General features: G+C 42.2%; 1 protein-coding gene across 1 annotated transcript in view; it reads left to right on the plus strand.

Moving 5' to 3' along the window:
• The first annotated feature begins 7,904 nt into the window (after window positions 1-7,904).
• Window positions 7,905-15,331, plus strand: part of LOC124049049 (tumor necrosis factor receptor superfamily member 10B-like) — a 41,771-nt gene continuing 34,344 nt past the window's right edge. Inside the window, exon 1 of the mRNA XM_046370351.1 lies at window positions 7,905-8,123. Within this exon, the coding sequence (XP_046226307.1) occupies window positions 8,088-8,123 (36 nt within the window). The 5' untranslated portion in view covers window positions 7,905-8,087. The remainder of the gene's footprint in view (window positions 8,124-15,331) is intronic.

Raw genomic sequence — 15,331 nt, forward strand, 5'->3', positions numbered from 1 at the left:
TGTATTACCACTTAGTGTCTTGTAAAGATACATCCTAAATGTAATACAAAAGGGGGTTTAGAAACAGTGCTAGGTCTAATGTGTTGATCGAAGTACATGATGAAACTGATCAGATTAGCATTCATAAGACAGTTGTGTCCAATATAGGGAACACCGTGATAGAGCAAATCAAAGTTTCTCAACTCAGCCTGTTGTTGATTATCCCTTGCATACTGTAGAGTACCACATCCTAGAAATTAACTTCCGGTTACTGCCACATTATCATTTTTAATGCAACGTGTGACAACTCTGACCGTATGTTCAATCTGTTTGTGCACGGTATAGTATTGCATGCAGAATTTCATGCAGAAGTTCACGCTCAGTAAAATATTTTTTTGCACACTCAAACCATAAAAAAAGAAGACAACCAATGAGGCTGAGATGCAAAAGTATACTAATTTAATCCATACTCAAAAGAATACAAAAGATGAGAGTGCAAAGTGCTAAAAAGTGCCCAAAAAAGAGCAATAGTATTTCATGACATTGTTCATGCACAGTAAAACTAAGTACAGTGCCTTGTGAAAGTATTCGGCCCCCTTGAACTTTGCGACCTTTTGCCACATTTCAGGCTTCAAACATAAAGATATAAAACTGTATTTTTTTGTGAAGAATCAACAACAAGTGGGACACAATCATGAAGTGGAACAACATTTATTGGATATTTTAAACTTTTTTAACAAATCAAAAACGGAAAAATTGGGCGTGCAAAATTATTTAGCCCCCTTAAGTTAATACTTTGTAGCACCACCTTTTGCTGCGATTACAGCTGTAAGTCGCTTGGGGTATGTCTCTATCAATTTTTTCCCATTCCTCCTTGCAAAACAGCTCGAGCTCAGTGAGGTTGGATGGAGAGCATTTGTGAACAGCAGTTTTCAGTTCTTTCCATAGATTCTCGATTGGATTCAGGTCTGGACTTTGACTTAGCCATTCTAACACCTGGATATGTTTATTTTTTAACCATTCCATTGTAGATTTTGCTTTATGTTTTGGATCATTCTCTTGTTGGAAGACAAATCTCCGTCCCAGTCTCAGGTCTTTTGCAGACTCCATCAGGTTTTCTTCCAGAATGGTCCTGTATTTGGCTCCATCCATCTTCCCATCAATTTTAACCATCTTCCCTGTCCCTGCTGAAGAAAAGCAGGCCCAAACCATGATGCTGCCACCACCATGTTTGACAGTGGGGATGATGTGTTCAGGGTGATGAGCTGTGTTGCTTTTATGCCAAACATAACGTTTTGCATTGTTGCCAAAATGTTCAATTTTGGTTTCATCTGACCAGAGCACCTTCTTCCACATGTTTGGTGTGTCTCCCAGGTGGCTTGTGGCAAACTTTAAACAACACTTTTTATGGATATCTTTAAGAAATGGCTTTCTTCTTGCCACTCTTCCATAAATGCCAGATTTGTGCAATATACGACTGATTGTTGTCCTATGGACAGAGTCTCCCACCTCAGCTGTAGATCTCTGCAGTTCATCCAGAGTGATCATGGGCCTCTTGGCTGCATCTCTGATCAGTCTTCTCCTTGTATGAGCTGAAAGTTTAGAGGGACGGCCAGGTCTTGGTAGATTTGCAGTGGTCTGATACTCCTCCCATTGCAATATTATCGCTTGCACAGTGCTCCTTGGGATGGTTAAAGCTTGGGAAATCTTTTTGTATCCAAATCCGGCTTTAAACTTCTTCACAGCAGTATCTTGGACCTGCCTGGTGTGTTCCTTGTTCTTCATGATGTTCTCTGCGCTTTTAACAGACCTCTGAGACTATCACAGTGCATGTGCATTTATACGGAGACTTGATTACACACAGGTGGATTGTATTTATCATCATTAGTCATTTAGGTCAACATTGGATCATTCAGAGATCCTCACTGAACTGAAGCACTGAAGCATCAGAGTGGAGAACCACATAAGGCCTCCCCTGAAAGTGAATTTCAAAGTGAGTCCTCCAGCCAGGTGAAATCAGGTTTTCCTTCCACTTTTTTGGTCCCCCATCCCTCCAAGTGGAGTCCTCCTCTATCTGGCTTCCCATCTGTCCACACAGGAAATGCAAGGTTATCTCCTGGTTACATGTCAACTAATTAATTGAATGTAATCACTTCAAGAAAAGGGCATGTATTCACAATCACAAAATAGAGGAAGATAGGGGTTACAAACAATATATTACAGTTCAATACAAGACATGGCTAGACACTCCTCAGTCAAAGGCACATAACAGCCAGCTTGGAGTTTGCCAAAAGGCACCTAAAGAATTCAGACCATGAGAAACAAGATTCTCTGGTCTGATGAAAACAAGATTAAACTCTTTGGCCTGAATGCCTGTCACGACTTCCGCCGAGGTTGGCTCTCCTGCCCGTTCAGGTTGTGCTTGGCGGTCGTCGTCACCGTCCTATTAGCCACTACCGATCCCTTTTCGGTTATCTGTTGGTTTTGTCTGATTGTTTTCACCTGTGTGTTAGTTAATTAGTATCTGTATATAATGTAGGTTGCCCCGCCCTTGTTTTGTGCGGGATTGTTTGTTTTTGTCATTTTGGCTGTCGGTGTTTTTGTGTTTTATTTCTCCGGTTTGTCTGTTATTTCCTGTTTTGGATATTTTTCACCCTGTTTGTATTTTGGGTTGTCCGTGTTTATTGTTGTTCACCGGAGAATAAACCTCTATTCATTATTTGCTCTCTGCGCCTGATTCCACCCACCTTGACTAGTCGTGACAATGCCAAGTGTCACGTCTGGAGAAAACCTAGCACCATCCCTACGGTGAAGCACGGTGGTGGCAGCATTATGCTGTGGGGATGTTTTTCAGCAGCAGGGACTGGGACACAAGTCAGGATCAAGGGAAAGATGAACGGAGCAAAGTACAGAGAGATCCTTGAGACCAGAAAATAGCTGTGCAGCGACGGTCCCCATCCAACCTGACAGAGCTTGAGAGGATCTGCAGAGAAACTCCCCAAACTCCCCAAATACAGGTGTGCCAAGCTTATAGTGTCATACTCAAAAAGACTCAAGGCTGTCATTACTGCTAAAGGTGCTTCAACAAAGTACTGAGTAAAGGGTCTGAATATTTATGTAAATGTGATTGTTTATTTTATTTTTTGCAAAAATGTTTTTTTTTAAATCGACAAATCGACAAATCTATTGATGAGGTTGATGGGGTAAAAAAAACACTTTAATCTATTTTAGAAGAAGGCTGTAACGTAACAAAATATGGAAAATGAAAGGGGTCTGAATACTTTCTGAAGGCACTGTATAGCGCTATATATAGATGTCCTAGCCTACCTCTTTCAGGTAATTATATGTAGTATTAGTCTGATATGTAGCTAATTAACGATGGGTAATGCATAATAAGCTTCTAACTTATAGCCGCTAATCGCCGCTTATAGCCGCTGTCTCCTGCGCAATACACATGCACTTATGCTCTTCTGGCCTCTCTCCTGAAAAAAACACTCCTTTGCTCTTGGAGTCCCATGCAGGACTTCAAGAGTCCTGTATGCTGGACATACATTTTTTTTTAGCATTTCTTATACCAAATGAAATCAAATGAAATCAATCTTATTTGTCACATACACATGGTTAGCAGATGTTAATGCGAGTGTAGCGAAGTGCTTGTGCTTCTAGTTCCGACCATGCCGTAATCTCTAACAAGTAATCTAACCTAACAATTTCACAACAACTACCTTATACACACAAGTGTAAAGGAATGAATAAGAATATGTACATAAAAATATATGAATGAGTGATGGCTGAACTGCATAGGCAGGATGCAGTAGATGGTATAGAGTACAGTATATACATATGAGATGAGTAATGTAGGTTATGTAAACATTATATAAAGTGGCATTGTTTAAAGTGGCTAGTGATACATTTATTACATACATTTTTCCATTATTAAAGTGGCTAGAGTTGAGTCAGTATGTTGGCAGCAGCCACTCAATGTTAGTGATGGCTGTTTAACAATCTGATGGCCTTGAGATAGAAGCTGTTTTTCAGTCTCTTGGTCCTTGCTTTGATGCACCTGTACTGACCCCGCCTTCTGGATGATAGCGGGGTGAACAGGCAGTGGCTCGGGTGGTTGTTGTCCTTGATGATGTTTTTGGCCTTCTTGTGACATCGGGTGGTGTAGGTGTCCTGGAGGACAGGTAGTTTGCCCCCGGTGATGTGGTGTGCAGACCTCACTACCCTCTGGAGAGCATTACGGTTATGGGAGGAGCAGTTGCCGTACCAGGCGGTGATACAGCCCGACAGGATGCTCTTGATTGTGCACCCGTAAAAGTTTGTGAGTGTTTTTTGTGACAAGACAAATTTCTTCAACCTCCTGCGGTTGAAGAAGCGCTGCCACACCTTCTTCACCACAGTGTCTGTGTGGTTGGACCATGTCAATTTGTCCGTGATGTGTACACCGAGGAACTTAAAACTTTCCACCCTCTCCACTACTGTCCCATCGATGTGCATAGGGGGCTGCTCCCTCTGCTGTTTCCTGAATTCCACCAATAGACTATTGGAAGAGGGATGCAAGTTCTTGTCTGCTGAATGTTAAATACAACAGCCAGTTGAACTCACGGGTAGTTTGAAAGAAGAGCGAACGTGCGATAGCGGTAGAGTATAGCAGTTATTTTTTAGACCCATAACCATTCAATCTTCATGGTGAGAAGTTAAACCGTTCTGCATCTAATTCTAGTACTATATTATTCAAGGATCAAATCAAATCAAATGTTATTGGTCACATGCATATATTTAGCAGATGTTATTGCGGGTGTGGCGAAATGCTTGTTTTCCTAGCTCCAACAGTGCTAGGAGAATGATGAAGATAAGGACAACAAAACTTATTTCATTTAACAGTTGAAAGCGAGGAACGAATGAAGCAACAATAACGAGAGAAAGCGGATGTAGGCTAATAACATTAGGGGAAATATTATGAAAGGTAGGGTACATATGTGTCAGCCTACGAATTATACAAATAGGCCCTATTATATTTCAAAATTACAATCAAATTCACTGGCCTATAATTGTAACATTGTAGGCCGCATGTGCTGCACCAGAATTGCATGTTCTCCCCCTGCTTTATAATGGTTTGAATGAAGTAATTCCAGTCCATATGATACAGTATAATACAATACAGTACATTAATGCAGTTTACACTCAAAAAGAGGACGTGTCTTAGGATGCCATCTGGGCCGGCTGCCTTGCAAGGGTTAACACGCTTAAATTTCTTACTCATGTCGGCCACAGAGAATGAGAGCTCAAGATCCTCGTGAGCGGCAGTGGACTGCATCGACCACTCTGTTTTTCACGAAGCTGGCGAATAAGTTGTTTAACTTGTCCGCCACCGAGGAGTCAGTGTCCACCAGTGTCTTTCTTCGTGCCCGCTTGATGGACAGAGAACCCCGCTGGCTAAATGGACGGGGACAGTATATCCGGAAAGAGCCATGATTCCGTAAAACAGAGTATGTTACATTTCCTGATGTCTCTCTGGAAGGGGATCCTCAACCTGAGCTTGTCTACTTTATTGTCCAGGGACTGAACATTAGCAAGTAATATACTAAGAAGCATTGGATGGTATGCACGCCTCCTGAGTCTGACTAGGAGCTCACTCCTTACTCATCTTCTCCTGCGACAGGGTCTTGGAGCAGCCCCCGGGATGAATGGAATTGCCTTGGAGAGTTTAAACAAAGGATCCAATTCAGTAAGTCTAATTTCTAAATAATGTAAGAAATAAGACAAAAAATATATATAATTACTGCAAAGTTGACCAGGAGCTAGAAACAGGGCGACCATGTATGTCAGCACTATCTTGTCCGAGGAGCAGATATAGGGAAACACTGCAAGTTTTGAGTGCTAAAATGCATTGAGTACATATAGATGGCCCATACAGTACTAGTTCCAGTGTCCAAACCAGTCAGTGTGTAATAGCAACTACTGGTTATGTCAGGAGAGGCCAGGGAGGCTTGTAAACAAGCCTATCACAACACTTCCTGTTATTGAGTCGTGCAATGACCTCATGCACAAGAAGTAACACAGGATGTGAGCCGATGGGAATAAATGGTTGCCGATTTCCTCGATAGTACAAAAACTGAAACACATGTTTATTTTATGTGAAAAGTTTTGAATGGGGACGAGGCATCTGTTATTCAACTTGAACTATTTTGTTGTGCCAAAATTCAACAGGTTAAAGTGTTTAGTCATGTTCATATCTTCAAACTATAGCAGGGAGATGATTGATTTGGCTCAGAGTTTTGACCTAAGAAAACTTCGATACGGCACTATATTTGTTTCTCTCCTGCTAGGATTCAGTGAGGATTTCATTACTCAAGCCAAACATAAAGGCAGAGTGTGAGCAAACAGCATCTCTATGTGAAGACTGAGCTCACTATTTATGCTCGCCAGGATTAGGGTTTCCAATGGCAAGCAACAAATATGAGTCAAGCCCAGAGTCAAACCTTCTGGCACTTGAATGTTTTTCTCTGTTGTTCTATTTTACATCAGAGGTGTGTGATGGCCAGCCCAAAGATAATTGTCAGATACGTATAAGTGGAGGAGTTCTGTTTGTACAGTGGACGAAGGAAAATCCTTTCGCTCTCCACCACATATTTTGTCAACGGAGCATTTCCCTAGCATAGCTGGCATAACAGTTGTCAACATGTACCCAGACACTCTCTTACAGATGCTGCTCAGCTCAGGCTAAACTGCATCTTACGTACAGTAAGAATATGGCCAATATAGTCTTGTTCACCATCTGTGTAAGTTATCATAGAGAGCCTAGCAAGGGAGGATGTCAACGTGACCAACAGTAACTCTGTAGAACTATTGCACCAGTGTAGTTTCGAGCCTACATCATTCTATAATCGTAACTACACTTGTGTTATTACATGTGGAACTACAGCTAACTTGCATCTTGGGTTGCTAGGCTTGACTAAGCCTTTATCTTAATTGACACCAAAAATACATGTCTAATGGAAGCCACATTTTATCCAATGGTATTGAATTACACCATTACACTGTTAAAACTACAACATTCTAGAGATGGGCTGAAGATCTACACTAAAGATGTTAAATTACTGTAAATGAAATGTCACTTATTTTATTTCAGGGTCAGAAATCCTCTACAGACAAATAAAAAGGGAAGTTGGCTTAGCTTATCCCGTGAACTGACATAGTAATTCCTCGTCTTTAGTCTTTACTTGAGTAAAGTCACAGGTTTGCTGATTGCACAATATATGTGTTGCATCATTGTCTGGCACTGGCAGAATGGATCCTGTGATTTAAAGAATACAATCAAGTGCTGGAATTCCCCTGGGTGCAATAACTGGTCCTAATGAATCAGTTCATCTGAGAGCCATACATGCAGCTTATTCAGGTACATTACCAAAAGTTCAGATAGTCACTCTGTCATGTGGCAATTATGTCAACCCTACACATTTTCTAAATGTTCTGGACAATTACAACACCTAAACATCCCCACTTATACAGAGTGTGCTGGTCTGTCTTAAAATAAATACGAAATCTTCTTCAGCCTACTTACAGCATTGAGGTTATTGTATAATTAATTATTAATAACGAACGTATTGTATATTCATTCATTTACATTCATCATAACACATTCATGATATATGATATCATATTTAAAATTATAGCCAAAATTCTAGTCCAAAATATATTTAGCAAAACTTGTTGCATAGAACGAAAAAAGAACGTCCAACGTGTATCAAATATTGTTTCATTTTTCACAGTTACGTCGGCCTACTTCTAAATGTTGGGAGTGACATTGTTTTTGACATTGTTTTTTCCACTCCAAATGAAGTTATGTGATTGGTCTATGGGCAGGGATGACGTCAATGAGTGTGGAGGATTTTCTTCGAAAGAATTATGCCATCCGCGGGACAGTCTCTCAAGTGTGAGTGCGTAAAACGGACGCGTCTTCAGAACGTATCGCTTTTATATATACACGGAAACAACTGGATGTTTTACTTAAAATGCTTTATTTAAAAAAAATAGTTGTGTTTGAAAGGAAGTTTTAGATTTCTACACGAGGTTGAAGTTTGAATGATAGTCGCTGGAATTCCATGATGATCTTCGATCTGACGTTCATGAAATGTTCGGTAAGAAAATAAACATTGTATTATATAGTGTTCCATGTTGTTGTAACATAGCCTATAACGTTATGTCCTATCAAGGCCACTTTGTTAATGGGATTCGTTGTAGTTTGAACGATACAAAGTAACTTTTACTCCGGCTGAAATAGTACTGATGGCCCAATGCTATGCAGATTGAGTACCTAAGCTACTTTATGTAACCGTTTACAAACGAAGACTGAAGTTTACCTGAAGTTTACAACTTGCTCTCGGGTGAGGGGCCACGCTCGAGCGGCCGCACGCTGCAGACCCGAGATACAATAAGCTAGGCTACCGCAATCTCAGCCGTCCGTTCTCTACTCCTTATTCAACTATAACTTTCGGTAGTCTCTCAAGTTGTAGCCCACTGCACTTGAACATCATTGCGTGATTAATGCTGCGTATTATCAGTGGTGTTTGTTTGTTTACTGGGAAACATTGTAACTATTCATGTACAGTATTGAAAGTTTATACTGTAGGCTACTTAACTGTACATGTGTTGTATAATTTTGACCCCTTCCCCCATGACAACAGTCACCATCTGGTGCGGGACATGATCCCACCCTATTAATTCAGCCCCCAGGCATCAGCTCTGTCTGGGACATTGGATCAAACCGTTGGTTGGTTTCTACTCAAACAATTTGAAAGACTGGCTAAATGCTTGTCATGATTTCATGATATGATTGTGTGGCATTTTTCTATTGAATGTATAGGCTAGTTATTACCTTGATGTCAATGGGGGTACATATACTTGTTAGGTTGTACCTACATTTTAATAACACCTCACTACAGTTTAGCCTACTTGTCCCACCATGTCGATCAATACATGGTTTAGCACCTCTTTACTTGTAGTTGAAGAACAAAATATTTAGAAATGTGGTCTGCAAAATATTCCAGCTTCAATATTACTGAATACAGTACTGTTGAAAAGGAATTTCAACTGTCCTAGATCCCCAGGTCACAGACAGACACACACACACACACACACACACACACACACACACACACACACACACACACACACACACACACACACACACACACACACACACACACACACACACACACACACACACACACACACACACACACACACACACACGCCTATATATTTAATAGAGTCGTAGCTAGTCCTGCCAATGTAAAGTTTATTCCACACAGAAAGGGCCATTCAGTGCTGTGCTGTTGTATTTTCCAGCCATGCAGTGCCAAAACCTGACACTATAAATATGGCATCAGTAAAACCTGAAACACTTAACCTCAGATAAAAGACCCTTTGGGTTTTCCACGAAATATACTGTTGGAGAAATTCATAGAAATAAATATGTTGGAATTGTTTTTAAATGAGCGACAAACTGAAATAACAACCAATTTGTGAGTAATTTTCATGGAAATACCATTCATTCAGATACATTTATTTCCACATTGGTGGTATTTTATTAATTGTTGTCAATTGGTTACATTGATTGATTGGGTAGGGTTAGGCTACATAAAAGGCTTTTCCACCACTAAACAGCAAATACTCCAGTGTTAAATCAACACTGACAGTGTTACAGTTTAACATTGGTCCAGTGTCTATGTGGGTCCACAATTTTGAGCGTTAAATTAAGACATTTGCATATTTCCAAAGAAATACCAACTATTACTGTATTGGTTAGTGACCAGAGTTTGTGAGCGGAGCGGAGCGTGCCCAATTTGACTGCAGCGTGGAGCAAGATTCCCAAAGGCTGGAGCTTCTACCTTCTCGCCCACTCCAATTTCGCTCCAGTAGCGCTCACTTCATGAGCTCACGCCAAACCCGCCCCAGCATGCATTTGCAGTCTACTTGTGTGCTGCTATAGCCCCTTGTTTTAGCTACTGTCACAGATTTAGCTAAATATTTTCATAAAGAAACTGATAAAACGCACAGGTGCTAAATCAAGGTGATTTACAAAGATGAGGAGCAAGAGAGGAAGTGTGGTGATGTAAAAATAAAAGAAGAACTCTGCATCTCTGCCCGGAGTGGTCAAAATGGTGTTTATTATCCCCAGTGGCTCTGCAAGTGTGGAGAGGATATTCTCCACTGCTGAACGGCTCTCCAGGCACCATCGCATGAACCTGAAGCCACAGACTGGCCAAACTTGTGTTTCTAAACATTCATTTTAAGAATGAATTTAAAGGCACAAAAGTTCATTTTCATTTCATTCTAATTAAGCCACAACCCACCACTGCGACCTGTATGCTCTCGTTGGCTAGCCCTCGCTTCAAATTTGTTGCCAAACCACTGGCTCCTGGTCATCTATAAGTCTTTGCTAGGTAAAGCCCAGCCTTATCTCAGCTCACTGGTCACCATAGCACACCCACCCGTAGAACGGGCTCCAGCAGGTATATTTCACTGGGCACTCCTAAAGCCAAATCCTCGTTTGGCCGCCTTTCCTTCCAGTTCTCTGCTGCCAATGACTGGAACGAATTGCAAAAATCATTGAAGCTGGAGACTCATATCTCATTCTCTAACTTTAAGCATCAGCTATCAGAGCAGCTTACAGATCATTGCACCTGAACATAGCCCATCTGTAAATAGCCCATCCAACTACCTCATACCCATATTGTTGTTGTTTTTTGCTCCTTTGCACCCCAGTATCACTACTTGCACATTCATCTTCTGCACATCTATCACTCCAGTGTTTATTTGCTTAACTGTCATTATTTTGCCACTACAGCCTATTTATTACCTTACCTCCCTAGTCTTACTTCATCTTCACACACTGTATATAGACTTTTTTATTGTGTTATTGACTGTACATTTGTTTATTCTATGTGTAACTCTGTGTTGTTGTTTGTGTCACACTGCTTTGCTTTATCTTGGCCAGGTCGCAGTTGTAAATGAGAACTTCTCAACTGGCCTACCCGGTTAAATAAAAGTGAAATAAAAAATAAAATACGTGCAATTTATAGATAATGATTTAATACAACAAAATGTTGTTTAAATGCTGAGGGCTTTGTATCCCTACCAGCCTATTTTGTCGCACTCGCAAATGCTTCACAGTGTATTTCATTGTAGACTATAGCCTTGAAATAATTGAAATAATAGAGCCTAAATAATTCATTTTCATTCCTTCTTAGGCTCCATGTCTGGCTCCTGACCTATTTAGAGTGTTTATATGCTGTTTAATATGACATATAGCCTATTTGAAATTATGTCTGCTTCATACATTCCGATGTTTATTAAAATACTTCTCTTTCAAATCCATATTGTTTAGTTAATTGGAAGGTCCAGTTATTCATAAAAATAGATGGGTTTTGGTTAAATTGATTTTAATGAATGGAGCAAATTTGGAGTGGCAGATGTTTGACGCTTGTAAGCGTTAGCTAGCGTTAGCCACCTAGCTAGAATTCGTAACATGCTGTAACGTGGACACAGGGAGTCAGGAAAGAAGTGCTGTGTGAGTTTAATGATAACGAATATAGGATGAATACAAAACAAGAGAAGCGTCTAATAAGGAAACATAAACAATAATACCTGATGAATGATAGAACAGAGTGGTAGATAAATGGTAAGTAGTCAAGGTAGTAATGAAGTCCATGTGTGACTGATGATGGGGTGCAGGTGTGCGTACTGATAGTTGCCAGGTGTACGTAATTATGGGTTGCCAGGACCGGTGGTTAGTAAACCGGTGATGTCGAACACCGGAGCAGGGTAGCGGGAGTAGACAATGCCGGCCAGGACGACGGCCCTGAGGGCGAGGAGCGGGCCGGTCAGCGAAGTGGAAATCTCAGATGATGTTGGGATCTAGAATGTCGTCCAACAGAACCCAACAACGCTCCTCTGGACCGTACCCAACAGGTACTGGAGCCAACACTCACGACGTCGGGAGTGGGGAGCTGAAATCTATACATCACCTCATTGACGGGAGGACCTTCAATGGCCCCACAAACCGGGGACTCAGTTTCTTACAGAGCAGGCGGAGTCGGAGGTTCCTGGTGGAGAGCCAGATGGGATAACCAGAATGGAACACAGGAGCCTCACTGCAGTGGTGAGTCTCACGTTGGCATCGTTCCAGATCTCTTCTGCGTGCCTGAACCATTCGTCCACCGGAGGAGCTTTGGTCTGGCTCGGGGTCCACGGAACCAGGGCTGGCTGATAACCCATAACACTGGAAGGGAGTCAGCCCGGTGGAGGAGTGACGTAAAGAATTCTGCGAGTTCTCTGCCCAGGGAAGGAATGGGGCCCACTCCACCTGCCGGTCCTGGCAGTGACTCCTCGGGAACATCCTCAGCTCCTGGTTCATCCTCTCCACCTTCTCCTTAGACTGAGGCCGGTACCCGGCTAGCTGGTTAACTGCCTTGTTCAGGGGCAGAACGACAGATTTTTACCTTGTCAGCTCAGGGATTCAATCTTGCAACCTTACGGTTAATTGGTCTAACGCTCTACCACTTGCCTCACGAGGAGCCTGCCTGTTACGCGAATGCAGTAAGAAGCCAAGGTAAATTTCTAGCTAGCATTAAACGTATCTTATAAAAAACAATACATCATAATCACTAGTTATAACTACACATGGTTGATGATATTACTAGTTTATCTAGCGTGTCCTGCGTTGCATATAATCGATGCAGTGCGCATTTGCGAAAAAGGACTGTCGTTGCTCCAACGTGTACCTAACCATAAACATCAATGCCCTTCTTAAAATCAATACACAGAAGTATATATTTTTAAAATATATATATATATGCATATTTAGCTAAAATAAATCCAGGTTAGCAATATTAACCAGGTGAAATTGTGTCACTTCTCTTGCGTTCATTGCAGACAGAGTCAGGGTATATGCAACAGTTTGGGCCGCCTGGCTCAGTGCGAACTTTTACGTAATTATGACATAACATTGAAGGTCGTGCAATGTAACAGCAATATTTAGACTTAGGGATGCCATCCGTTAGATAAAATACGTAAAGGTTCCGTATTTCACTGAAATAATAAATGTTTTGTTTTTGAGATGATAGTTTCCGGATTCGACCATATTAATGACCTAAGGCTCATATTTCTATGTTATAATTAAGTCTATGATTTGATAGAGCAGTCTGACTGAGCGATGGTTGGCACCAGCTCGCTCGTAAGCATTCAGTCAAACAGCACTTTTGTGCGTTTTGCCAGCAGCTCTTTGCAATGCTTCAAGCATTGCGCTGTTTATGACTTCAAGCCTATCAACTCCCAAGATTAGGCTGGTGTAACCGATGTGAAATGGCTAGCTAGTTAGCAGGGTGCGCGCTAATAGCGTTTCAAACGTCACTTGCTCTAAGACATGTGGTAGTTGTTCCCCTTGCTCTGCATGGGTAACGCTGCTTCGAGGGTGGCTGTTGTCGATGTGTTCCTGGTTCGAGCCCAGGTAGCGGCAGAGGAGAGGGATGGAAGCTATACTGTTACACTGGCAATACTAAAGTGCCTATAAGAACATCCAATAGTCAAAGGTATATGAAATACAAATCGTATTGAGAGAAATAGTCCTATAATTCCTATAATAACTACAACCTAAAACTTCTTACCTGGGAATGTTAAAAGGAACCACCAGCTTTCATATGTTCTCATGTTCTGAGCAAGGAACTTAAATGTTAGCTTTCTTACATGGCACATATTGCACTTTTACTTTCTTCTCCAACACTTTGTTTTTGCATTATTTAAACCAAATTGAACATGTTTCATTATTTATTTGAGGCTAAATTGATTTTATTGATGTATTATATTAAGTTAAAATAAGTGTTCAGCAGTAACCACTGCTTTTAACCAGGGCAAGGTGACCGGAAACATGACCGAATACAAACAGTGTAGCTATTCCCTCTGCAAGGCAATCAAACAAGCTAAGCGTCAGTATAGAGACAAAGTAGAGTCGCAATTCAACGGCTCAGACACAAGAGGTATGTGGCAGGGTCTACAGTCAATCACGGATTACAAAAAGAAAACCAGCCCCGTCACGGACCAGGATGTCTCGCTCCCAGGCAGACTAAATAACTTTTTTGCAAGCTTTGAGGACAATACAGTGCCATTGACACTGCCCGCAACCAAAACATGCGGACTCTCCTTCACTGCAGCCGATGTGAGTAAAACATTTAAACGTGTTAACCCTCGCAAGGCTGTTGGCCCAGACGGCATCCCCAGCCGCGTCCTCGGAGCATGCGCAGACCAGCTGGCTGGTGTGTTTACGGACATATTCAATCAATCCTTCTCCCAGTCTGCTGTTCCCACATGCTTCAAGAGTGCCACCATTGTTTCTGTTCCCAAGAAAGCTAAGGTAACTGAGCTAAACGACTACCGCCCCGTAGCACTCATTTCAGTCATCATGAAGTGCTTTGAGATACTAGTCAAGGACCAATATCACCTCCACCCTACTTGACACCCTAGACCCACTCCTAGACCCTGGGTCTCGACCCCGCCCTGTGCAACTGGGTACTGGACTTCCTGGCGGGCCGCCCCCACGGGGTGAGGGTAGGTAACAACATCTCTACCCCGCTGATCCTCAACACTGGGGCCCCACAAGGGTGCGTTCTGAGCCCTCTCCTGTATTCCCTGTTCACCCACGACTGCGTGGCCATGCACGCCTCCAACTCAATCATCAAGTTTGCGGACGACACTACAGTGGTAGGCTTGATTACCAACAACGACGAGACGGCCTACAGGGAGGAGGTGAGGGACCTTGGAGTGTGGTGTCAGGAAAATAACCTCACACTCAACGTCAACAAAACTAAGGAGATGATTGTGGACTTCAGGAAACAGCAGAGGGAGCACCCCCCTATCCACATCGATGGTACAGTAGTGGAGAGGGTAGTAAGTTTTAAGTTCCTCGGCGTACACATCACAGACAAACTGAATTGGTCCACCCACACAGACAGCATTGTGAAGAAGGCGCAGCAGCGCCTCTTCAACCTCAGGTGGCTGAAGAAATTTGGCTTGTCACCAAAAGCACTCACAAACTTCTACAGATGCACAATCGAGAGCATCCTGTCGGGCTGTATCACCGCCTGGTACGGCAACTGCTCCGCCCACAACCGTAAAGCTCTCCAGAGGGTAGTGAGGTCTGCACAACGCATCACCTGGGGCAAACTACCTGCCCTCCAGGACACCTACACCACCCGATGTCACAAGAAGGCCATAAAGATCATTAAGGACAACAACCACCCGAGCCACTGCCTGTTCACCCCGCTATCATCCAGAAGGCGAGGTCAGTACA

This window comes from Oncorhynchus gorbuscha, linkage group LG11, assembly GCF_021184085.1.
Source record: "Oncorhynchus gorbuscha isolate QuinsamMale2020 ecotype Even-year linkage group LG11, OgorEven_v1.0, whole genome shotgun sequence".
Taxonomy (NCBI): Eukaryota; Metazoa; Chordata; class Actinopteri; order Salmoniformes; family Salmonidae; genus Oncorhynchus; species Oncorhynchus gorbuscha.